At 49.2% G+C, this 26092-nt stretch overlaps 1 protein-coding gene across 2 annotated transcripts in view; it reads left to right on the top strand.

Moving 5' to 3' along the window:
• Nucleotides 1-26092, top strand: part of usp28 (ubiquitin specific peptidase 28) — a 97794-nt gene that overhangs the window by 26194 nt on the left and 45508 nt on the right. For both annotated transcript variants that reach the window (XM_070894492.1, XM_070894491.1), the window contains exons 2-7: nucleotides 3266-3343; nucleotides 11547-11679; nucleotides 12587-12698; nucleotides 13708-13870; nucleotides 22355-22441; nucleotides 25882-26019. In XM_070894492.1, coding sequence (XP_070750593.1) covers nucleotides 3266-3343; nucleotides 11547-11679; nucleotides 12587-12698; nucleotides 13708-13870; nucleotides 22355-22441; nucleotides 25882-26019 — 711 coding nt within the window. The remainder of the gene's footprint in view (nucleotides 1-3265; nucleotides 3344-11546; nucleotides 11680-12586; nucleotides 12699-13707; nucleotides 13871-22354; nucleotides 22442-25881; nucleotides 26020-26092) is intronic.

Genomic DNA, 26092 nt, shown 5'->3' with positions numbered 1-26092 from the left:
ACTTCCTGTTACATTGTGGGCCACCTATCAGCTACAGGGTGCTGCTGTCCCGCTGGTTCTTTGCTTTTTATTTTAAAGGTGAGCAAGTTCTTATTCACATTTTAAATTGAAACCACTGTGTTTCCCTCGAGCTGTGTGCTATAACTCACAGTAACCTGAGGAAGGATATACTTGCCTTAGCAACGAAGGCTCACTCGATCGATTCCTGGGATAAGAGGGTTGTCTTATGTGGAGACATTGAGTAGATTGGACCTATATGCAGAGTTTAGCAGAATGAAAGGTGATCTCATTGAAATAAGTACGATTCTGAGAGCATTTGACAGGGTAAATGCTGAGAGGTGGTTTCCCCGGGCTGGAGTGTCTAGAACCAGGGGTCACAGTCCCAGGATATGGAGTCGGCCATTTAGGACTGAGATGAGGAGGAATTTCTTCACTCGTGTGGTTTGGGAACCTTTGGAATTCTCTACCCCAGAGGGCTGTGGATGCTGAGTCATGGAGTATATTCAAGGCTGAGATGGACAGATTTGTGACTTCAAGGAATCAACACAGCAGGTGTCGGAAGGAAAAGAAATAAAGGCTTGCATTCATCAGGACGTCTCAAACGGCCTCAGAGCAATGACGCACTTTCTGAAGTGTAGTGACTCTTGCAACGTAAGAAATGCGGCAGGCAATTTGTGCACAGCAAATTCCCACAAACAGCAATGTGATAATGAGCAAATAATCTATTTTAGTGATGTTGGTTGAGGGATAAAATATTGGCCAGGCCACCGGGGATAACTCCCCTGCTCTTCTTCGCAATGGTGCCATGGGATCTTTTATGTCCACCTGAGATAGCAGGGGCCTCGGTTTAATGTCTCAACTGAAAGACGGCACCTCCAGACAGTGCGGCGCTCCCTCAGTACTGCCCCTCCGACAGTTCAGCACTCCCTCAGCACTGCACTGGGAGTGTTGGCCTAGATTTATGTACTCAAGTCCCCAGAGTGGACAAACCCACAACTTTCTTATTCAGGCGATAGTGCTACCCACTGAGCCACAGCTGGCACTGGTACAAGGTTCAGGGCCACCAGAAAACACTCCTTAATGGTCTGACAAAAACCCTCTGATGGGGTTCCTTTAAACAATCAACAAGTGTCTGTAGAGAAAGACAGAACATTCGAGAAACCTAATCCAGAGTGAAGGAAAGTATAGGGAGCAGTCTTTGTCCTCATTGGAAAAGCAATATAGGCACTGTATAAGCAGATTGATTTTTAATAATACTGAGAGTTACAACACTGTCCTTGTGTCTCTCGGGCTTGAAAACTAGATTTAGTCCAAGGCATTATTGACATTTAATTCCGGACAGCCACCAGAAAAGTGAGCACTCGGAACAGAGCAAAGAGAAGATTGAACTTGACTAATGAATGAAAGCTTTTCAGAAAATCTCAGTGTGGATAGATGATGGGATGACAATGGATGTTGTGTGTATGGATTTTGATCACGGGGCCGATTTTATCCCTACTCGCCCAGCAGAAACATGGTGGGTGGGCAGTTAAAATCCACTCTGGCTCTCACCTGTCCGAAAGCTGCCATGATTGCAACATCTGCAATTTTAACCTGCACTCCTGAGCGGGCAGTCAAGACAGACGCCCAGAGCCAACAGGGTCCTTCTTTACATGGGCTTGTTATGGCCCTATGACATCATTGAGACCCGACTGTCATTTTAACTCAGGCCCGAGTGGGAATCCGCCTGGAGTTAAAATCGGGACCTATGTGTCATGTCATAGATCTGCTATCACAGTTAAGTGTCAGCTGTGGCTCACTTGGTCACCTGTGAATTAGAAGGTTGTGGGTTCAAGACCCACTGCAGTGCAGTGCTGAGGGAGCCCCGCACTGTCTGAGGGGCAGTACTGAGGGAATGCTGCACTGTCTGAGGGGCAGTACTGAGGGAGTGCTGCACTGTCGGAGGGGCAGTACTGAGGGAGTGCTGCACTGTCGGAGGGGCAGTACTGAGGGAGTGCTGCACTGTCGGAGGGGCAGTACTGAGGAAGTGCTGCAGTGTTGGAGGGGCAGTGCTGTGGGAGCTCCGCACTGTCGGAGGGGCAGTACTGCGGGAGTGCTGCACTGTTGGAGGGGCAGTACTGCAGGAGTGCTGCACTGTTGGAGGGGCAGTACTGAGGGAGTGCTGCACTGTCGGAGGGGCAGTGCTGAGGGAGCTCCGCACTGTTGGAGGGGCAGTACTGCAGGAGTGCTGCACTGTCGGAGGGGCAGTACTGAGGGAGTGCTGCACTGTCGGAGGTGCCGTCTTTCACCTGAGATGTTAAACCGAGGCCCAGTCTGCCCTTTCAGCTGGACGTAAAAGATCCCGTGGCACTATTTCGAAAAAGAGCAGGGGAATTCTCCCCGGTGTCCTGCCCAATATTTATCCCTCAACCAATCCCTGAAAACAAACACTCTGGCCATTATCACATTGCTGTTTGTGGGAGCTTGCTGTGCACAATTTAGCTGTCGCGTTTCCTACATTACAACCATGACTACACGCCAAATATATTTCATTAGCTGTAAAGTGCTTCGGGACATCCTGACATCGTGAAAGACGCTATAGAAATGCATTCCTTATGGTGTTAAAGGAAATCGCACAATTTAGAAGGTAACTGGATAATTATTTGAAAAGTATGTGGGCTAAAGGTAAAAGGGTTTAGAGTAGATCGCTGAAGATATTTAAATAACTAGATCAGACATTGGCACAATGCACCTAATGGCCTTTCGTTGATGCCATAATTTCGATGAACCTTTGAGTCAGTAGGTTAACTGAAGTTGTGGTATCGGGATGCAGAGGTCTTGTGTCAGGACCAGTTATGCTATGTGTGTTCTGATCCTCGACCAGTAATCCAAAAACAACTTGTATTTGTTATGACACCTTTAATGTAGTGAAACATCCCAAGGTGCTTCACAGGAGTATTATGAGATAAAGAATTTGACACCAAGCCCCATAAGTAGAAATTAGCACCGGTGACCAAAAGCTTGGTCAAAGAGGTAGGTCTTGAAGGAGGGTAGAGAGGTAGAGAGGCGGAGAGGTTGAGGGAGGGAGATCAAGAGCTTGGGGTCCAGGCAGCTGAAGGCACAGCCACCAATGGTTGAACGATTATAATCAGGGATGCTCAGGAGGGCAGATATCCAGGTCGGTAACTGTAGAAATGGTGGGGGTCAGCATCTGTGCAGCACCAGAAACATGCTGATCTAAGCTCCATTTCTAAACCCTCATCTTTCTTTCTCTCTCTCTCCCCAGAACGGTTGCTTAATCATCAGCCAGCTGCGGGAAATCACGGGCATTCACGACAATCGGCTGCTGCACAAGGCACTCCAGGTTAGTGATCCACTGATTCATGTATTTAAACACAAGGCTGGTTGCTCGGGAGACAGGGGTGAGAAAGACCATTTGACCCATTGTAGCTCATCGACCCTCAATGGTCTTTTCCCCCACTCAACCTCTTTCCCTCACGCCACTCCTCCCCCCCCCCCCCCCCACCCAACACTTTCTCAGTATCTAACTGCTCCTTAATAGATGCTGGAGGTATTGCCTCCAGTACCATAAGAAATAGGAGCAGGAGTCGGCCATTCGGCCCCTCAAACTTGCTCCGCCATTCAATAAGATCGTGGCTGACCTACCTCAACCCACTATCACCATATCCCTTGATTCCCTTCGAGTCCAAAAATCTAACTATCTCAGCCTTGAATATACTCAATGACTCAGTATCCACAGCCCTCTTGGGAAGAGAATTCCAAAGATTCACCAGCCTCTGAGTGAAGAAATTCCTCCTCATTTCAGTCCTAAATGGCCAACCCCTGATCCTGAGACTGTGAGCCCTGGTTCTAGACTCCCCAGTCAGGGGAAACAGCCTCTCAGCATCTACCCTGTCAAGCGCTCTCAGAATCTTATATGTTTCAATGAGATCACCTCTCATTCTTCTAAACACCAGTATAGTATAGGCCTATATGTCTCACGCATTGTGAAGAAAATATCAGCCAGTCTTAAACCTGGGGGTACTTGCTTGAATTCTGCCCCTTCTCCTGTCACGCTTTAGTTGAAGTAAATTGGGAAATAATATCTTGATTGGTACATCACCGTTAAAACTTCCTCCTCCTATCGTATGGTTGTAACAAAGCAAATCAAATGTCAATACCTAACCAGGCCAAAGCTTTCTATGTAACAGCATGGATTATCTTGTAGGCTGCCTGTTAATTTCCTCTGAGGGCAGTGTTCAATGATCTGCTCCAAGGTCTAATTAGGAGCTCCACAGTGGCATGATGGGAATACTTTAATCTTCCACCTCATCCTCATAGGCAGTCCCTCGAAATCAAGGATTTGCTTCCACTCTAAAAGTGAGTTCTCAGGTCCAATAGGGGAATTACAATCTCTGTCACAGGTGGGACAGACAGTGGTTGAAGGAAAGGGGTGGGTGGGGAGTCTGGTTTGCCGCACGCTCCTTCTGCCTGCGCTCGTTTTCTGCATGCTCTCGGCGACGAGACTCGAGGTGCTCAGCACCCTCCTGGATGCTCTTCCTCCACTTGGGGCGGTCTTTGGCCAGGGACTCCCAGGTGTCGGTGGGGATGTTGCACTTTATCAAGAATTATGGAGAAGCTGGCCGCATCTACCATGACCAGTTCTGAGGCGGTTGATGGTTGTCCACTGTTTGCGAGGAAGGTTTGATCCTTGAGGTTATACTCTGTGGGGTCCTCAATAAGGAACCATCCTTACTTGTCAGCCTTGTAGAGAAGCCTGGTCAGTAATAACAAGGGTGGCGGTGGATGCAGAATGCCTATTTTTTTAATGGATCTTTTGGGTGCTGGTGAACAAGTGCTTTAAGTATCAAATATCTCTTCTCTGCCTCATGGTAGCCAGTGGCTCATGCCTTGCTACAGTCCCATTGGAGTTCGCATCTCTCCAGTACATCCTCAAAATGACCATTCAAGTTGATTCTGGACCGTGAGTGTCAACAAGTTATTCCAGTATCACAGCAAGGACCAATCCTGTTCTCACCCAGTGTCCACACACAGTATCAGCTGTGGTTCAGTGGGTAGCACTCTTGCCTCTGAGTCAGAAGGTTGCGGGTACAAGCCCCACTCCAGAGACTTGAGCACATAATCTTGGCTGACACTCCCAGTGCAATGCAGAGGGGGTGCAGCACTGTCGGAGGTGCCGTCGTGCGGATGAGACGTTAAACCGAGGCCCCTGTTTATCTCTCAACCCAACATCACTAAAACAGATGCTCTGGCCATTACACTTTGTTTTTGTGGGAGTGCTGTGCACAAATTGACTGCCCCGTTTCCTACATTACAACAGCGACTACACTTCAGAAGGTATTTAATTTGGCACGTCCTGAGGTTGTGAACAGCGATTATATAAATGCAAGACTTTCTTTCACATGCACTTTCAAGCAGGGTCACAGGACAACAATCGGGATTGCCGATGTAACTTCTCCCCCTCCTCTGCTCAGGAGGCCAACTGTAGAGCAAAAACATTCGGAATTACACCCTTGTACCTTGTGTTACTTTGCGGTTCAGTACCACGCCACACAGCGTACTTAATCAGTGAGCTAATACATATATTTTGACATTTCTGCTCTTGTCCAACAATAAGGGATGGCTCCCTTTGGATCACACCCATTGTTTCTCTTTTTCTTGAATGCATGTAGGACATTAAAGTATATATAAAGTAAATATTGGCCACAAGAATGCTTATTGTAAATATTGTGAGTGATTTAGTCTATTGGCCATTACCTTAACGTCCTTTTTTGGTTGTTTTTTTGCTCATGAACGTGTTGGATATGTGCTGGAAAATGGAACAGTTTCACCTTGCACTCTATGCACCATCTTGATTTCAAAGTTCTTATCCTTGTTTCCAAATCCCACTCGGGCCTCATCCCTCCCTATCTCTAACTTCCTCCAGCCCCTACAACCCTCCGAGATGTCTGCGCTCCTCCAATTCTGGCCTCCTGCACATCCCTAATTTTCATCGTCTCACCATTGGCGGCCGTGCCTTCAGCTGCCCGAGTCCTACGCTCTGGAGTTCCCTGCCTAAACCTCTCCCCTTCTCGACCTCTCTCCTCCTCTGAGGCTCCTTAAAACCTACCTCTTTGACCTGCCCTAACATCCCTTTACGTGGTTTGTTTGGTAACGCTCCTGTGAAGCTCCTGTGGGCGCCCCGGGAACAGCGTGGAGGCCTCGGCCTGCTGGAGAACACCAGCGGCAGGTCGGGGCCATAAAAGGAGCGGAGGTATGGCGGCCCGGGAGCAGCGTGGAGGCCACTTCAGGGAAGCAGCGCGAGCTGGTGCAGGAGGGCGATGGCAGCAAAGAGTGAAGTCCTCAAGTTCCAGGTCAGTGCTTGGAGCGTGGGCAGGTACAGCGAGAGACTGTGGAGGGATGTGATCCCAGGAGAGGCGCGAGTTCGGGGCCCAGAAGAGGCGAAGGCCCAGGGGCAGCACGGGCCCAGCCCACACTGTGCGATATGTGCGCGCACTCGGTCCGTGCAGCAGAGCAGGTCTCCAGTCGTCTTGGTTAATCTTTGCCGCTGGACCAAGACCCGGCTCTGTCAAGCCCATGTAGTGGCTGGTGTGCAACGGCCACCACACGTTAATAAAAATCCACGCACAGGCATCTTCCAGCCTACACTATGAAGTTCAGGACCTGGAATATTAGGTCCTTCATTGAAACACCTGTGAAATCATCCTTTTTTGGCGTGGAAGCAAGTCATCCTCGTTTCGAGGGACCTCCTGTGATGATGAAGCACCTAGGGATGTTTTTACTATGTTAACTGCAAGTTTCTGTTGTTCATGCTGCCCCTTGATGATGTCATCCATAAGCCTAGAGATAGCTCTGACGTGGATGCAGATAACACAGTGGTCCGCAAATTGCAGCCGGAGGTTTCCTGTGGGCGGACGCCTCCAACCGAAAACTTTTTAACGGAAATACCTGGTTGTCTCGGAGGAAGGTAGACTTGCGCTCCGAGGTCTAGTTGTGCAGACCAGCATACGGGCCCATGTCTTCCAGGAGCGTACACGTATCCTGGGATCACGTGGGCCTGGACCATCAAACACAATGTCGTATTCTCATGGGTTACTATCAATGAGAATACCCCTAAAATCAAATAAAACCCGAAAATAAATTTTTTTTAAAGTCACCACTTTTTAAAAAATTAATAGAAATTGCATTAGCTTAAATGTTTTAGAGAAAAAATTTTGGGGGAGAATTTTTGACCTTCATAGGCAGGATTTTTAACATAAAAATAATTAATAACATTTTAATTTTTCTATGTTTTAAAACTCTTACGCTGGTAAAAGTAGGCTATACACCTGCTTTTACCAGGCGTAAGAGTTTGAAGGACATTCGCTGGGTAAATAGCCCACATCTCCGCCCGTGAAGGCCCTACTCCCAGGGATGCAGAGGACCTGTCAAAAGAAACTTTGACAGTTCGCAAAAGCCGGTTTCCCCGCGCACGTGTATCGCGGGCTGAGAACCGGCATTTGCGAGGCCTCTTTGGGTGTCCGTGCGCACATCGTACCCACCCGGAGAGGCCGCAGTTTTGGGGCCAGTGTTATATTGCTGGTCCCACCACTGTTGCCCTGTCCAACCGCCAGTACAAGGTCGAGATGTGGACGCATCATCATTTTCCAACAGCTCGCGTGTCGGTAAAGCTGAAGCTTGCACGTCTTTTGCTTCCCAGTCTCCGATCTGGATCCAAACCAACTGCTTTCCCCGCACCTCGGCCGGCAATGCGGGCTGCATCCACACAAGAGAGAAACCTTGTCGTGCTGCTAGTCGGGGGGGGGGGGGGGGGGGCATTGGCTCTGAGCTTCCTTCTCCAGGCCTCGAGAAGACCCTCCAACCTGCTCGGTATTTCCCCAATTTTTTGTACATGATTGTGTCTGACTGCCGCGTCCAACGGGTGTCGAATCCACATTTTTTGAAGAGGGAGGAGCTTTATGTGTGGAGATGCATTTTTCTTGCTGTCGGCAATGATGGCTGGCTGTCGCCAGTGCATCTCAGGTGGACATGGGCCGAGGAGAGGGGAGTCAATTTAAAGGGACGACATCAGTGCTGGCCATGACTTTTGTGGCATCGTCGAGCAGTTTTCCCCCCCCTCCCCCCCCAAATTTGGGGATGGCCCGTTTTATTGGAAGTTTTGAAGGGAAGCTAGATAAGCACATGAGCGAGAAAGGAATAGAAGGATACGGGTGATGGGGTTGGGTGAAGTAGTGTGGGTGGAAGCTCGTGTGGCGCATAAACACCGGCATGACCTGTTTCTGTGCTGGACATTTTGTCCTATGTAAATTGGAAGTGATCCAGAACTTGGCAGCCCATGTCCTAACTCGCACCAAGTCCCGCTCACCTATCACCCCCTGTGCTCGCTGACCTATATTGACTCCCGGTTAAGCAACGCCGCAATTTCAAAATTCTCATCCTTATTTTCAAATCGCTCCATGGCCCTCGCTCCTCCCTATCTCTGTAATCTCCTCCAGCCCCACAACCCTCCCTGCGCTCCTCTAATTCTGCCCTCCTGAGCATCCCTGGTTATAATCGCGCAACCATCGGTAGCCGTGCCTTCTGTTGCCTGGGCCCCAAGCTCTGGACCTCCCTGCCTAAACCTCTCCGCCTCTCTACCTCTCATTCCTCCTTCAGGACGCACCTTAAAACCTTCCTCTGACCAAGCTTTTGGTCACCTGCGCTAATTTCTCCTCATGAGGCTCGGTGTCACATTTTTAAAATCTCATAGCACTCCTGTGAAGCGCCTTGGGACGTTTCACTACATTAAAGGCGCTATATAAATACAAGTTGTTGTTGTAAATTCAATGTGGTTCTGCAGATTGGTGATGGAATTATAACGGCCCTGAAATTGGGGTCAGAGGCTTCCTGCGGCCAATTGCCTCTGACCCGAAACATTTCTACGAAAGTACCTGATGGTTCGGGGGGGAGCGTGGGATTTCGGTGGGGTGGCCTTCTCTTCCCGCGTTGCAGAGCGCGCTCCCGTCCTCCAGGTTCCCACGCAGAAGGTGCAGTCACGTGTGACTGCTCAGCCAGTCAGGTACAGTATTCCACAGCTTTCTCATTTATAGCAATGGGAACTCCGTATCTACGACTACTCATTGCTATTAATGTAATAAAAAAAACTCACTTCACATAATTAAAATTAAAGTCTGAGAGAAATTATTTTTTCCCGCGTTTTTAAAAAGGTTTTTTAAATTATGGCTAAAAATAAATGTAACATGGTGGGGTTGGTTTTTTAAAAATGTTTTTTAAATTAAATTTAATTATGTTTTGGTATGTTTTTAAACTCTTATGCCTGTAACAGTTGGCTATGCTCCTGCTTTTACCAGGCGCAAGAGTTTTGAGGACATTTGCTGGGCAAGATATGGGTAAATCCCGTAATCTTGCCCTTGCAAATATCCTCGCTCTCGAGATGCGCGAGATCGGAAAAGCCGGTTTTCAGCGCATGCACATTGCGTGCTGAAAATCGGCTTTTCCGATGCCTTCCCGGGTCTGTAGAAAATTCATGCGGACCCAGGGAGGCCAGGATTTTCAGGCCATTGTGGCAGAGCTTAACGGAGGCAACGGACTAGACAAAGGTGGAGCCAAGCGCCACGGTAAAGTGCCCTGCGATGATGTCTGAGGCATCAGCAGGGCAGGCGCCTGGCTGGTTGCAGCGTTGTCGAGCGGATCTTCGGTCTGGTCCGCGAGCGGACCCGTTAAAGGTGTCCCCAGGGTACGCGTTACGGGAGGCGGTAATCCACGCTGAGCACGCCAAGCGCGAGCCGGTCACTGCCCGTGGATGTGGCGCACGTTCTGAAACCGCGGGATCCCGCTCGCGGTGCATTTGGGTGGCTGAAGAACGTCCGACCCTTTCTGCAGAGAAACCGTGCAGCATTTCCGCAGCTAACTTGTGGCCTCTCGTGGCCGAAGTCTGAAACTGCAGCCGCTCATTTTATCGAGGGAAGCTGTGGAAGAAAAAATGTTCTTTTGCGGAGCACCTTAACTCACCTCCTCAAAATTCGGAAAACTGCTTCATGTACAATAAATTACTTTGTAATGTAGTGACTATGCTAGCACACACTGCAGCCATTTTTGTCCATAGCAAGGTCGCACGAACAGCAATGAGAAGCATGACCAGTTTATTTGTTTTTGGTTGCATTTGTCGAGGGAGAAACTTGGGCCAGAACACCGAGAGACTTCCCTGCTCTTCCTCGAAGATTCTTGAGGTCAGGCAGGACCTTGGTTTAACGTCTCATCCAAAGGAAGACACCTTGACTCGAGCAGCATTTCCTTACTACTGCACTGGGGTGTCATTCCTGTTGTTTCCCAACACCACCTGCATACTTTTAGGAAGAAGAAGAAGAATGAAAGACTTACATTTATAGAGCGCCTTTCACGATCACCGGACGTCTCAAAGCGCTTTACAGCCAATGTAGTACTGTTGAAGTGTAGTCACGGTTGTAATGTGCGCACAGCAAGCTCCCACAAACAGCGATGTGATAATGACCAGATAATCTGTTTTTTTATTATGTTGATTGAGGGATAAATATTGGTCCAGACACCAGGGGTAACTCCCCTGCTCTTCTTCGAAATAATGCAATGGGATCTTTTACATCCACCTGAGGGGGCAGACGGGACTTCGGTTTAACGTCTCATCCGAAAGATTGCACCTCCGACAGTGCAGCATTCCCTCAGCACTGCACTGGAGCATCAGCCTAGATTCTTTTTGTGTTCAAGTGTCTAGAGTGGGACTTGAACCCAAAACCTTCTGACTCAGAGGTGAGTGTGCTACCCCCTGAGCCCCTGCTGACACTTTCAAAAGTAACTCATCATCATCATAGGCAGTCCCTCGGAGTCGAGGAAGACTTGCTTCCACTCTAAAAATGAGTTCTTAGGTGACTGAACAGTCCAATACAAGAACCACAGTCCCTGTCACAGGTGGGACAGACAGTGGTTGAGGGAAAGGGAGGGTGGGACAGGTTTGCCGCACGCTCCTTCCGCTGCCTGTGCTTGATTTCTGCATGCTCTCGGCGACGAGACTCGAGGTGCTCAGCGCCCTCCCGGATGCTCTTCCTCCAGTCAGGACGGACTTTGGCCAGGGACTCCCAGGTGTCGGTGGGGATGTCGCACTTTATCAAGGAGGCTTTATAGGTGTCCCTGTAACGTTTCCTCTGCCCACCTTTGGCTCGTTTGCCGTGAAGGAGTTCTGAATAGACCGCTTGCTTTGGGAGTCTCGTGTCGGGCATGTGGCACGCCCAGCGGAGCTGATCGAGTGTGGTCAGTGCTTCGATGTGCTGGGGATGTTGGCCTGATCGAGAACACTGACGTTGGTGCGTCTGTCCTCCCAGGGGATTTGCAGGATCTTGCGGAGACATCGTTGGTGGTATTTCTCCAGCGACTTGAGGTGTCCACTGTACATCTAATGTACTATACTGTATGTCTAAAGAAGTTAGCGTTTCCTATTTCTTTAAAAACAATGATGAGCATGCTGAATCGTTGTTGTCATCTTTTAATGTTGTCGCTATCTGTCCGCTCGTCCATAGGTCAGCAGCGGGGACATAAATCAGGCAGTGAGCTTCCTCACCGATGAAAGTGCCAGGGAACCAGGCTACGGAGCAACGGCCAACGAACCAGACAACGAAATCAGCACAGCAACAGACAACCAGCCACGTGGCAGTAAGTCCTTCGCACCCGAGACAGCTGGCTTGGGAGGAGAGGGGTTGCGTTGAGAGAAGGAAATGATCGGTGCGAGAAAGGCTGCGTTGTTCACCGCCGGGCACCGCAATGCTCTGTGTCGTGTCCAGTGCCCACTTTTCCCCCTCGCTTCCCCTTCTCTCACCGAGCCTGCCACTTCCATCGTTCAAAGACAGACACATGGTCAGTGAGAATGCTGATTTTTAAAAACCTCTACCTGCCCATCGTGCTAATTTTAAAAAGTGCAAAGCAGCCAACTTGCGCACAGCAAGCTCCCACAAACAGCAATGTGATAATGACCAGATAATCTGTTTTTTTTTTGTTATGTTGATTGAAGAATGAATGTTGGCCAGGACACCGGGGATAACTTCCCTGCTCTTCGAAATAGTGCCGAGGGATCTTTTACATTCACCTGGGAGAGAGCAGACGGGGCCTCGGTTTAATGTCTCATCCAAAAGACTGCTTGAACTGCCCCACAGTCTCCTCTTTAAATAGCTATGAATGAGAAAAACTATGGTGCGAAACTATAACAAAAATGTGCGTGTGTTTAAATATTACTAATAACAAAAGTAAGCATAGAATACATCATGGCAGAAACTAGTTTGAGGAACATTGTACTGATTTACTTCAACACAACTTTATGTCAAACATAAAACGGACGTAAATTCAGCTGAAAGTCTGTAAGCTGACAAAAGAATGAAATTCTGCTGAGAGCTCTGCAGTATAGTGAGCCTAAAAACAGAAAAATGCTGGAAATCTCCGTGCAGGCAGCCCCTGTGGAGAGACACAGAGCCAGCGCCCCGGGTCCATGACCCTTCGTTGTTGTTGTCATTATTTCAGTCCAGTTTCTGATCTGCACCAACGGTGAATTTCCCATTGCTCCCTGCAGGTGTCATCGACCTCACCGGGAACGAGAAGGAAGACCTCCAGAAAGCGATCGCACTCAGCCTGCGGGAAAGCAAGAAGCCTCAGAAAGAGGCAGAGAATCAGGACCCCAGCCAGTACGGTGCTCCACAAACCTAGTCATGCAGTGGCTTTGAGAATTGAATGGGGCCCTTTCATTTTTCTTTTTTTTTTGCACAAGCCACAATAATCTATACTGTTCAGGGATCTGGGATGAGCTTTGAAAGCCTGGCCCGATGCCGAGTTCTGACTCAGATTCTGGAAGTTGTGAAAAGTGGTTTTGTTTCTGCAACACTTGCCTTGTTGTTCGGCTTTGACCATCCATTAGACTACTTCTGTCGAGCTCAACCCAACTTTATTTTGTTGCTGGGGGGTGGGAACAATATTCTGGTATGAAAGTAGGCTTTATTCCCCCCTCCTCTTCCCCCCCCCCCCCCCCCCCCTCCCCTCGCTGCGGAGTCTAAAACCAGGGTCACAGTCTCAGAATAAGGGGTCGGCCGTTTAGGGCTGAGTTGAGAAGAAATTTCTTCACTCAGAGGGTGGTGAATCTTTGGAATTCTCTACCCCAGAGGGCTGTGGATGCTCAGTCTTTGAGTATATTCAAGGCTGAGATCGATAGGTTTTTGGACTCGAGGAGAATCAAGGGATATGGGGATCGGGCGGGAAAGCGGAGTTGAGGTAGAAGATCAGCCATAATCTCATTGAATGGTGGAGCAGGTTCGAATGGCCGACTCCTGCTCCTGTTTCTTACCACCTTATTCCTGATCTCCCTCCCCCCCTCCCCCCCCCCCCCCCGACCTAGTTGTGTATCTCGTGCCTTGATTCCAAATCACTGCCTGCGTCAGTCTTCGTCTCACCAGGAACAGGGTTCTCCTTGAAGCTTTCCAACTTCTATTTCTTGTGGGGGACATTTGACCTTAGTTCAGTCCCTCCCCGGAGTAATAGATTGTAAACCCGAGTCTATCCACCCATTGTCTCCCTGCCTCTTTGACTCCTTGTGTTTTTTTTTGGTAAAGGGGATTACCTTTTGTATTAAAGGTAAAAAGAAAACAATTATTTTTCTCTCTTGGTTTTAAAAGTGACCGCAAGGCCTCCTTTGTGTTCCAGAGCGGGCGACTCAAATGGTGGCGAGGGTAAAGCTGGGTTGAAAAGGAAGCGGTGCGAAGCCTGGGGTGATTCTCCCAACCCACATGATCGGAAACGCGAGGATAAGTGGCCGGTAGGACTCAAGAACGTTGGAAACACCTGCTGGTTCAGTGCAGTGATACAGGTAATGAAGCCGAGTGCTGAGTGTAATGCATGCATCTGTGAGTAGCGGAGGGGAGCGGGCAGGTCCGAGGGCCTCCTCGCAGAACTGCTCCTGGACATGGCCAAGGTGGCCATTAACCGGTCCAGGCAGCGGGCGGTCGAGGGGGTCGTTCAGCCCGACTGCCCGCCTCTCTTCCGCGGTGACATCCGAGCCAGGGTGTCCCTGGAGATGGAGCACGCGGTGTCCACCGGTATGCTCGCGGCCTTCCGTGAGAGGTGGGTGCTGGAGGGACTGGAGTGCATCATCACCCCCAGCAACCAAATTTTAATTTGAACAAAGGTTACTTTAAAGTTTTATTCGGAAATTTGTGGGTTCTAGTCCCTTTACCAAAAGGGGGCACTTGATTCAATGTTATGCTCAAAATAGTTGTGGAGCTGTTGCATTGTGAGTGGCTTAGCCAGTCACGTGATGTTCACAAGACTCAATAAAACCCCAGCCAGTTGGGCCTAGGTCATCCATGATGTGGTATGCAATTCTGAGCCTGGTGGATGAACTGGTAACGTGTAGTGTGATTGTTAAACCTTTGCTAATAAACCAACTAGTTCTTAATAGCAATGTGTTACTGTGAATGCTGAAGCGAATAACCCATGAAGCAAATACATTACAGTAAGGATGACATGAGCCAGAGTGACCATCTGTTATTCTTCACTCCCTCCCCCACCTGTGGTTATCCTCGCCCGTTCCAATGCAATAACAGCAACCTGCGTTCATATAGCGCCTTTAACAGAAGTGATTATGAAGCAATAAATGATACTGAGCCACGTAAAGGGATAATGGGACAGCTTGTTCAAAGAGGTAGGTTTTAAGGCGTGTCTTAAAGGAGGAGAGAGCGATAAAGAGGCGGAGACGTTTAGGAAGGGGATTCAATATTGTCATGTATGTACATGCTGTTTGTAGCCACCAGATGGTGTCATTGTTGGAGGCCACTGAACAGCCCGCACATGATGCTGCTCTGGTAGAAAAGGCCAGCCATTTTGTGAGTAAGGCATTTTGGGACTAAATAAAGCACAGGCAAAGTCGTACCTTGCTTAGTTAAACAGTTTGAACCTTTATTGCATACACATACCAAATATGTTTCTGTCGGATTCCCTTCTTGAACCTTGCTTTGTGAACTCGTATGCAGTTTAGAGCATTCGCTCTGATTTTTGAGAGCGAAGAGATTTCTCGCTATCTTGCAGAGATTGCTTTTGATTCAGATTGGCATCGCTTTAAGTACACGAAGAAACTCTGGGGCTTCTTGTTGGCTCACTGGGGTGAGTGGCAGTTAGTTCAGTTCGCCGAGTGATGGATTTGGGTAGCCAAGGTTTCCTTGAGTTTGATTGATTGCCTTGAAGAGTTTAGGAGAAATTCCCAAGGTTTATCTGTAAATTGGCCACAGGTTTATTTGGCTTTTCCCAAGAGTTCATAATACTCTAATTTGGGGAGCACAGTACATGGGGTTGCACCGTCTATTGCGAGGTGACCTGATGAGAGGCAGTTAAGATTCTGAAAGGATTGATAGGGTAGATATCGAGAGAATATTTTCACTTGTCAAGGAGCCATAAATATTAAGGGTACGGTAGCATAGTGGTGATGTTACTGTCGGAGGGGCAGAGCTGAGGGAGCGCCACACTGTCGGAGGGGCAGTGCTGAGGGAGCGCCGCACTGTCGGAGGGGCAGTGCTGAGGGAGCGCCGCACTGTCGGAGGGGCAGTGCTGAGGGAGTGCAGCAGTGTCAGAGGGGCAGTGCTGAGGGAGCGCCGCACTGTCGGAGGGGCCATACTGAGGGAGCGCTGCACTGTCGGAGGGGCAGTGCTGAGGGAGCGCCGCACTGAGGGAGCGCCGCACTGTCGGAGGGGCAGTACTGAGGGAATGCCGCAGTGTCAGAGGGGCAGTACTGAGGGAGTGCCGCACTGTCGGAGGGGCAGTGCTGAGGGAGCGCCGCACTGTCGGAGGGGCAGTGCTGAGGGAACGCCGCACTGTCGGAGGGGCAGTACTGAGGGAACGCCGCACTGTCGGAGGGGCAGTGCTGAGGGAACGCCGCACTGTCGGAGGGGCAGTACTGAGGGAGCGCTGCACTGTCGGAGGGGCAGTGCTGAGGGAACGCCGCACTGTCGGAGGGGCAGTACTGAGGAAGCGCCGCACTGTCGGAGGGGCAGTGCTGAGGGAATGCCGCAGTGTCAGAGGGGCAGTACTGAGGGAGTGCCGCACTGTCGGAGGGGCAGTGCTGAGGGAGCGCCGCACTGTCGGAGGGGCAGTGCTGAGGGAACGCCGCACTGTCGGAGGGGCAGTACTGAGGGAACGCCGCACTGTCGGAGGGGCAGTGCTGAGGGAACGCCGCACTGTCGGAGGGGCAGTACTGAGGGAGCGCTGCACTGTCGGAGGGGCAGTGCTGAGGGAACGCCGCACTGTCGGAGGGGCAGTACTGAGGAAGCGCCGCACTGTCGGAGGGGCAGTGCTGAGGGAGCGCCGCACTGTCGGAGGGGCAGTGCTGAGGGAGCGCCGCACTGTCGGAGGGGCAGTACTAAGGGAACGCTGCACTGTCGGAGGGGCAGTACTGAGGGAGCGCCGCACTGTCGGTGGGGCAGTACTGAGGGAGCGCCGCACTGTCTGAGGGGCAGTACTGAGGGAGCGCCGCACTGTCGGAGGGGCAGTACTGAGGGAGCGCTGCACTGTTGAAGATGCCGTCTTTCGAATGAAACATTAAACCAAGGCCCCATCTGCTTTCTCAGGTGAATGTAAAAGATCCCATGGCACTATAACATAGTGGTTATGTTATTGGTCTAGTAATGCAGAGGCCTGGACTAATGATCCGGAGACACGAGTTCACATCCCACCATGGCAACTGGGGAATTTAAATTCAGTTAATTAAATAAATCTGTAATAAAAAAGCCAGTGTTGGTAATGGTGTCCATGAAATTAACTGGATTGTCGTTAAAAATCCATCTGGTTCACTAATGTCCTTTAGGGAAGGAAATCTGCCGTCCTTACCCGATTTGTCCTATAGGTGACTCCAGACCCACAGCAATGTGGTTGACTCTTAACTGCCCCCAGCGGTTCAAGAAGGCGGCTCACCACCACCTTCTCCAGAGCAGTTATGAATGGGCAATAAATGCTAGCCTTGCTCACGTCCCAGGAACAAATTAAAAAAAATTAAGATAGTCCAATAAATTCTGCCCGAGACCACTAATGGGAGAGCACTGTCGGACAACGGGAAAATTGTTTAAATGGCATCTTCGCTGGGAATCTAGTCCTTGCTGTGAGCAAATTCTCTGAGTTCATGCAAATTGGCTGCAGAATTAAGAAGTCCGCAGCGAGCTTAGTAGGTTTTAACTTGGCACCGAGGGGTAGCTCTTGCTGAGTATGTACCATGGTATGTTTTGTAGATTGGTATCAGATGACAATTAATGTGTTGAGGCTGTGCTGAGTTGTTTATCGGAGCAGATGTACTCACTTTACGATCCTAGGCGGAGATAAACAAGTGAGAAAGGGGGGTGGGTCGGCTGGGATCTGTTGACACAAACACACGTCTTGTTTCCCCATTAAAAAATGAAGCTGCCTAAAACACGGAGAAGTTAATTTAATTTTTTCACAGCAGCTCCTTTGAAAGGCAATTGACGTCGGTCTTATCCCTTTTCATTGAAGAGGTTTTTATTTCCTGTCCTGCTGTGACACAATCCGATGTTAATTATTATAAACCTTTACAGTTACTGGGCTCAGGCGGTGGCACAGAATGGGCATGATCGGATTGACCGCCCGTAACTCGCAGCGCCTGATATTCTTGCAGTCGATGGAGCTAATTATATGGCGTTGCGTATCCGATACCACTGGTTCTGCCCCACCTCAAATTTCTACCCCTTCTCTCTTTGAGTAAGTGCAGTGACTGGAATCATAGAATGATAGAAACCTCCAGCACGGTCGGAGGCCATTCCGGCCCATCGTGTCCGCGCCGACCAACAAAGAGCTATCCAGCCTAATCCCACTTTCCAGCTCTCGGTCCGTAGCCCTGCAGGTTACGGCACTTCAAGTGCACATCCAAGTACTTTTTAAATGTGGTGAGGGTTTCTGCCTCTACCACCCTTTCAGACAGTGAGTTCCAGACCCCCACCAACAACCTTTGGGTGAAAAAAATCCCCTCTCTACCTCCTACCAATCACTTTCAATCTATGCCCCCTGTTTGTTGACCATTTTAAGAGAAATAGGTCATAAGAACATAAGAAATAGGAGCAGGAGGAGGCCATTTGGCCCACCGCGCCTGCTCTGCCATTCAATAAGATCATGGCTGATCTGATCATGGACTCAGCTCCACTTCCCCGCCTGCTCCCCATAACCCCTTATCCCCTTATCATTTAAGAAACTGTCTATTTCTGCCTTAAATTTATTCAATGTCCCAGCTTCCACAGATCTCTGAGGCAGCAAATTCCACAGATTTACAACCCTCTGAGAGAAGAAATTTCTCCTCATCTCTGTTTTAAATGGGCGGCCCCTTATTCTAAGATCATTAATATAGATTGTAAATAGTTAGGGTCACAGCACTGATCCCTGCGGCACCCCACTAGTTAATGGTTGCCAACCTGAGAATGAACCATTTATCCCGATTCTCTGTTAGCCAATCTTCTATCCATGCTAATATATTACCCCCACCCCCGTGAACTTTTATCTTGTGCAGTAATCTTTTATGTGGTACTTCCTATCCACTCTATCTAGGCCCCTCATAATTTTATACACCTCAATAAGGTCTCCTCTCAGCCTCCTCTGTTCCAAAGAAAACAACCCCAGCCTAGCTCATCTTTCCTCATCACTAAAATTCTCCAATCCAGGCGACATCCTCGTAAATCTCCTCTGTACCCTCTCTAGTGCAATGGTGGGGGTGTTGGAGGGGAGGAGAGGGGGAGTGGGGTTGGAGGGAGGGGGGGAGAGGGGAGGAGAGGGGGAGTGGGGATGGAGGGAGGGGAGGAGAGGGGGAGTGGGGATGGAGGGAGGAGAGGAGAGGGGGGGTGGGGATGGAGGGAGGGGAGGAGAGGGGGAGTGGGGATGGAGGGAGGGGAGGAGAGGGGGAGTGGGGATGGAGGGAGGGGAGGAGAGGGGGAGTGGGGATGGAGGGAGGGGAGGAGAGGGGGAGAGGGGAAGGAGGGAGGGGAGGAGAGGGGGAGTGGGGTGCAGGGAGGGGATGAGAGGGGGAGTGGGGTGCAGGGAGGGGGGGAGAGGGGAGCAGAGTGGGGGTGGAGGGAGAGGGGGAAGAGGACGAGGGAGGGAGGGGTGGGTGGGTGAGGGGGTGAGGGTGGCGGAGGGAGGGGTGGTGTGGGGGGGAAGAATGGAGGGGTGGTGGTGGTGTGCAGGGAAAATCAGCTGAATGTCTCTTGTCACCAACCATCCACCATAATTTAAGATGTCCTCTCCCCTCCGCTCTTTATTTTGGAATTGTCTCCCTCCCGCAATTTGTCCCTGCTTGCTCCTCTCATCTCTCATCGTTTTTTAAAACCCTTCCAAGGCTTTTCTCCCCCCAATCTTTACCTCCCAGGTAAGGTTCTAGAGATAGCGGTGGCCCTTCGGGCCTCTTTCCCATGTGGCCATTATTGAGCTTGGACAGTGAGTGTCGACGGGTTATCTGACTATTGGGGAACCTCATAGCCAACCCTGATTTTTTTGTCATTGCCGAATATGTCTGCATGTACATTTTTTGCAGTGGTTATGGCCAACGTATCCATCTCAGACCCATTCCACGTTCGGACCGGGGTCAAGCAAGGCTGTGTCATCGCACCAACGCTCTTCTCGATCTTCCTTGCGACAATGCTTCATCTCACCCTCAGCATGCGAGCCCCAGGTGGGCAGAGGAAATGCTTCAAGGGCACCCTCAAAGCCTCCTTGAACAAGTGCAACCTCCCCATCGACACCTGGGAATCCCTGGCCCAAGATCGCTCAAAGTGGAGGAAAAGCATCCAGGAAGGCGTTGAACACCTCTAATTTCTTCGCCAAGAGCAAGCTGAAGCCTAGCGTCGACAGCGGAAGGAACGCCTGGCTACCAGGCGTCCCAACCTCCCATTCCTCCAACCACCGTCTGTCCTACCTGTGACAGAGACTGTAATTCCTGTATTGGGACTGTACAGTCACCTGAGAACTCACATTTAGTGTGGAAGCAGTTCCTCGACTCCGAGGGACTGTCTATGCTAATGATGATATGTATAGCAGTCAGGGACAGGAACCCATCGTAATCGTAATCCACACCTCAACAGCAACAATAACATTATTTATATAGCGCTTTTAACATAGTAAAACGTCTCGAGGTGCTTCACAGGAGCGTAATCAGGCAAAAATTGATAGAGCCACAAGACACAATCGGACAGATGACCAAAAGTTTGGTTAATGAGGTAGGTTTTAAGGAGCACCTTAAAGGAGAGAGAGGTGAAGAGCAGGAGAGGTTTAGGGAGGGAGTTCCAGAGCTTAGAGCCCAGGCAGCTGAAGGCACGGCCACCGATGGTCGTCCGATTAAAATCAGCGATGCTCAAGGGGTCACAATTGGAGGAGCGCAGAGGGTTGGAGGGCTGGAGGAGGTTACAGAGAAAGGAAGGAGCGAGGCCATGGAGAGATTTGAACACCAGGAGGAGAATTTTACGTCCGAGGTGTTGCTGGACCGGGAGCCAATGTAGGTCAGTGAGCACAGGGTCTCGCAGCGGAGGGATGCTGTGGCCAGTTGTAACACACAGCAGCTCAGAACGACTAACTGCGAGTGGATTAGGCACTGAACCTGGGTCAGTGGGGCTTAATCCCACTCCGTCCCCTGTATTCACCTGCTCACCACCAGTTAACTACAGTGACAGAGACTGTAATTCCCATATTCGACTGTTCAGTCACCTGAGAACTCACTTTTAGAGTGGAAGCAAGTCTTCCTCGATTTCGAGGGACTGCCTATGATGATGACCAGTTATAAGCTCAACTTAATGAAGTGCCATAATGGTGGCCAACAGTTCTCCTCGATGACCTCAAGATGTTACACCAGGGGCAATAGCAGTCTGTGAGGAAGGCGCGGGAAAAGCAACTATTCACCAGCAATGTTCTCGGCGAGCGATCAGCCCAGCGATGTGCCGAACATTCCACTCGGCGACGTTCGGGCGATCAGCTCGGCGATGTGTGCCGAAATTTGGGGGGTTAATTTTCCGACGATGTTCCAGGCTGAATTTCCACTTTTTGGTCAAAATGAGCGATAGCTGGCCGGTTTGGGTGATATATGGGCGATGTGAAGTGGAAAGTCTAGCTCTTTGTTTCCCCAATGCTAAAACGGTTCAAGCAATTACTTTTGAGGTAACTGATTCCTCCCTTAGTTGACAATTCAGCGCCGGTACCAATTTACTGCTGCGTGTCTCACTGCTGAGAATGGCGCAACTCTCCCCAGGGCTGTGGTGCTGTCAGCTTCTTGTGTTTTGCCAGCATCTTTCCCCCTCTAGCCAGCAGTGCCTGGATGGCTTGTGTCGGCCGTGGCTCAGTGGGTAGCACTCTCTCGCCTCTGAGTCAGCAGGTTGTGGGTTCAAGCCCCCACTCCAGGGACTTGAGCACAAAATCTAGGTTGACACTCCCAGTGCAGTGTTGAGGGAGGGCTGCACTTTCAGAGGTGCCGTCTTCCGGGAAAGGTTAAACCGAGGCCCCGTCTGCTCTCTCAGGTGGACGTAAACGATCCCACGGGTCACAGTACTGTTTCAAAGAAGAGACGGGAATTCTTCTGGCTAATGCTTATTCAGCAACTCCACTATCGTCGTATATCATCATCATCATCATCATCATTGGCAGTCCTTCAGAATAGAGGAAGTCTTGTTTCCACTCTTAACATGAGTCCTTCGGTGGCTGAACAGTCCAATACGAGAAACACAGTCCCTGTCACAGGTGGGACAGACAGTGGTTGAAGGAAAGGGTAGGTGGGACAGGTTTGCCGCACGCTCTTTTCGCTGCCTGCGCTTGATTTCTGCATGCTCTCGGCGATGAGACTCGAGGTGCTCAGCGCCCTCCCGGATGCTCTTCCTCTACTTAGGGCGGTCTTTGGCCGTTGTACAGTGCAACTACCAAAGGCGAACTCGATTAACCTTGGTCTTTTTTCATCTAGGATGTTCTTTTACAAAAATGAGCTCCACTCTATATTTGAGGATGACAGTAACAGGCAGTGAGATTAAGGTATTAGTTTATATCCTGAGTTCTGTGCATCAAGAAATCATGAAGTCATCAGATTTTGATCAAAGTACTGCCAGGTGCTGTTGACCCTATATTTATTCTGTGGGAATGGTTGAAATGTTGAACAGTATCACGGGGATTATTACATCACATGATGAGCTGTAAGGACAATGATATGCCTATTGACAGATTTTCATTTCTGTTCTGCGGCTTTGGGTGGAGACTGTTTGGAATCTGCTGAAAACCGTTTCAGGTCCAGTCGAATTCCTCGTATGTTTAACTTCTGCTTTTGTCTGTCTATTTTTCCCAGTCCCTCTTCCAACTGCCGGAGTTTCGACGACTGGTGCTGAACTACACGGTGCCAGAAAACCCACACGAAAACTGCAGGAGCCACACTGTAAGTTCACCCACAAAATGGTCCAACAACACAAAAAAATTAAAATTACAAGGATGGTATCTGAACTGAGGAGTTACAATTATCAGGAAAAACTAAACAGGCTGGGTATCTTTTCTCTGGAAAAGAGAAGGCTGAGGGGTGACCTAATTGAGGTCTCTAAAATTAGGAAAGGGGTTTGAGAGGGCAGACTTGGAGAAGGTGTTTGCACTTGCGAGGCGAGTCCAAAACTAGGGGCTAGAACTATAAGATAATCACTAGTAAATCCAATAAGGAATCTATGAGAAACTTCTTGGCTGAGTGATTAGAATATGGAACTTGCTCCCACAGGGAGTGGTTGAGGTGAATAGGATAGATACATTTAAGGGGAAGCTAGATAAACACATGAGGGAGAAAGGATTAGAGGTTCTGCTGATGGAGGGAGATGAAGTAGGGTGGGAGGAGACTCCAGTGCAGCATAAACACGGCATAGACCAGTTGGGCCGAATGGCCTGTTTCTCTTGCTGTACATTCTATGTAATTCTATGCAAAAGGAAAAGCATTGCACGGTCAAAATGAGAACGTTCTGTTGTGTCGGATGGAGCAGTGGCCTGACTGAGCACCGTGAGGGAGGACAGGAGCTGAGTGCAGAATATTACATATCATGTCGCTGTCTTGTGTACCATTAATGACCCACAAACCGGTGATAATGCAAGTGCAGCATTGGGTAATGGTGAATAAAGAGAGAGGGGTTGGAGATTGGTCGTGTGAATTGGGATTGGGGCTTCTCATCCCAACAAGGGAACATAAGAAATGGGAGAAGGATTATACCACATGGCCCCTCGAGCCTGCTCCGCCATTCAATAAGATCGTGGCTAATCTTCAATCGCAACTCCATTTTCCCACCCAATCTTCATATCCCTTGATTCCCCAAAACCTATCTTTCTCAGTTTTGAATATACTCCAATGACTCAGCATCCACAGCCCTCTGGGGTAGAGAATCCCAAAGATTCACAACCAGAAAAAGCAATTGAAAACATTCTCCGTCTTAAATAGCCTACCCCTTGTCCTGAGACTGTGACCCCCTCGTTTTAGACTCTCCCACCGGGGCAAACAGCCTCTCAGCATCTACATCTGGAGTATTGTGTGCAGTTTTGCACTCCTTACCTAAGAAAGGATACACTTGCCATAGAGGGAGTGCAGGGAAGGTTCAGCAGACTGATTCCTGGGATGGCAGGACTTTCGTATGAGGAAAGATTGGGTCGACTAGGCCTGTATTCACTGGCGTTTAGAAGAATGAGAGGGGATCTCATTGAAACATATAAAATTCTGACGGGGCTGGACAGACTGGATGCGGGGAGGATGTTTCCCCGGCTGGGAAGTCTAGAACATGGGGTCACAGTCTCAGGATACGGGGTAGGAAATTTAGGACTGAGATGAGGAGAAATTTCTTCACTCGGAGGGTGGTAAACCTGTGGAATTCTCTACCACAGAAGGCTGTGGAGACCAAGTCACTGAATATATTTAAGAAGGAGATAGATCGATTTCTTGACGCAAAAGGCATCAAGGGGTATGGGGAGAAAGCGGGAATATGATGTTGAGATAGAGGATCAGCCATGATCATGTTGAATGGTGGTGCAGACTTGAAGGGCCGAATGGCCTACTCCTGCTCCTATTTTCTATGTTTCTATCCTGTCAATCCCCCTACCCTGTCAGACTGTACTGAGTCACACACTTACCGTACAGTGCGGTAAAAGGATCATTCTGTTTCACCATATCCCAAAACAATCACTAAAGTAAAATCCATTATATGTGCTGCTGCTAATGCATCATAGTCTATGTCATGCCCAGTGAGTCAGTTTGAAGTAAATGGAGCAACTTATTCACCTGATTCTAATGTTAACTAGTCAGTTAATCAAAATCCTGTAGGCGTTGGGCTACATTAGTGCAGTGATGCAGATGTTTTGATACATCTTAAAAGAGGTTGCATTATTAAGGAAGACAAATGTGGGAAATCTCGCATCAAAAACTTGAAGGAAATATTGGCCTTGGAGGGAGCGCAGCATAGGTTTACCAGAATGATACCAGGACTCCAAGGGTTAAATTACGAGCAGAGATTACACAAACTAGGGTTGTATTCCCTAGAATTTAGAAGGTTAAAGGATGATTTGATTGAAGTTTCCACGATATTAAGGGGAACTGGTAGGGTAGATAGAGATAAACTGTTTCTGCTGGTTGGGGATTCTAGGACTAGGGGGCATAATCTAAAAATTAGGAGTGAAATTAGGAAACACTTCTATATAGAAGTTTGGAGCTCTTCTGCAAACAGCAATTGATGCTAGATCAATTGTTAATTTAAAATCGGAGATTGATAACTTTTTGTTAACCAAAGGTATTAAGGGATATGAGGCAAAGACAGGTCATAGACCATAGATCAGCCATGATCTCATTGAATGGTGGAACAGGCACAAGGGATTGAATGGTCTACTCCTGTTCCTATGTTCTTATGTGTTGCGTGCCGAGGATGAGGAAAAGGAGTGCAGCAAATGTTCACGAGACTGATTCCTACGATGGGGGGATTGTCCTATGAGGAGTTGGGGAGTCATTAGAAATAGGGGTCACAGTCTCAGAATAAGGGGTGGAAGGGTGGAAATGGGGGATGCACAAGAGGCCAGAATTGGAGAAGTGCAGAGATGAAGGCTGGAGTTGGGGGGGGGGGGTACTTATGAGGAAAGGTTGAGTAGGTTGGGACTCTACTCATTGGTGTTCAGAAGAATGAGAGCTGATCTTATCAAAACGTATAAGATTATGAGGGGGCTTGACAAGGTGGATGCAGAGAAGATGTTTCCACTGATGGGGGAGACTAGAACTAGAGGGCATGATCTTAGAATAAGGGGCCGCCCATTTAAAACTGAGATGAGGAGGAATTTCTTCTCAGAGGGTTGTAAATCTGTGGAATTCGTTGCCTCAGAGAGCTGTGGAAGCCAGGACATTGAATAAATTTAAGACAGAAATAGACAGTTTCTTGAGCGATAAGAGGTTATGGGGAGCGGGCGGGGAAGTGGAGCTGAGTCCATGATCAGATCAGCCATGATCTTATTGAATGGCGGAGCAGGCTCGAGGGGCCGTATGGCCTACTCCTGTTCCTATTTCTTATGTTCTTATGTTAGAGAAATAGGGAGGGGGCGAGGCCATGGAGGGGTTTGAACACAAGGATGAGAATTTTAAAATTGAGGAGTTCGGGGACTGGGTGCCAGCATAGGCCAGCAAGCAGAAGGCTGAAGGATGAACGGGACTTGGTTTGAGTTAAGACACGGCCAGCCAAGGTTTGGATGGGCTCAATAATATTAGGTCTGTGAAGCATTGTTGAACAATTACTTTAACGCAGCCAGTACACATGGGTTCACACTGGGGTGTATATTAACAGTTATTTGAAACTTCTAAGTGAGTTATTTATTGAACAGGAGCAGCGAAACTTGGCATTTATGCAGGAACTTCGATGCCTATTTGCCTTGATGGTGGCCTCCAAGCGGAAGTACGTCGATCCATCGAATGCAGTAGAACTCCTTAAGGATGCGTTTAGATCAAACGAGGCACAGCAGGTGGGTCTAAGAACCACTCATTGCGCACATGATAATATCAAAATTATAACATCAGTAGAGGCGCACAACTAGA

The sequence above is a fragment of the Pristiophorus japonicus genome, chromosome 11 (genome assembly GCF_044704955.1).
Source record: "Pristiophorus japonicus isolate sPriJap1 chromosome 11, sPriJap1.hap1, whole genome shotgun sequence".
Classification (NCBI taxonomy): domain Eukaryota; kingdom Metazoa; phylum Chordata; class Chondrichthyes; family Pristiophoridae; genus Pristiophorus; species Pristiophorus japonicus.
This window is presented reverse-complemented; position numbering and strand designations above follow the sequence as displayed.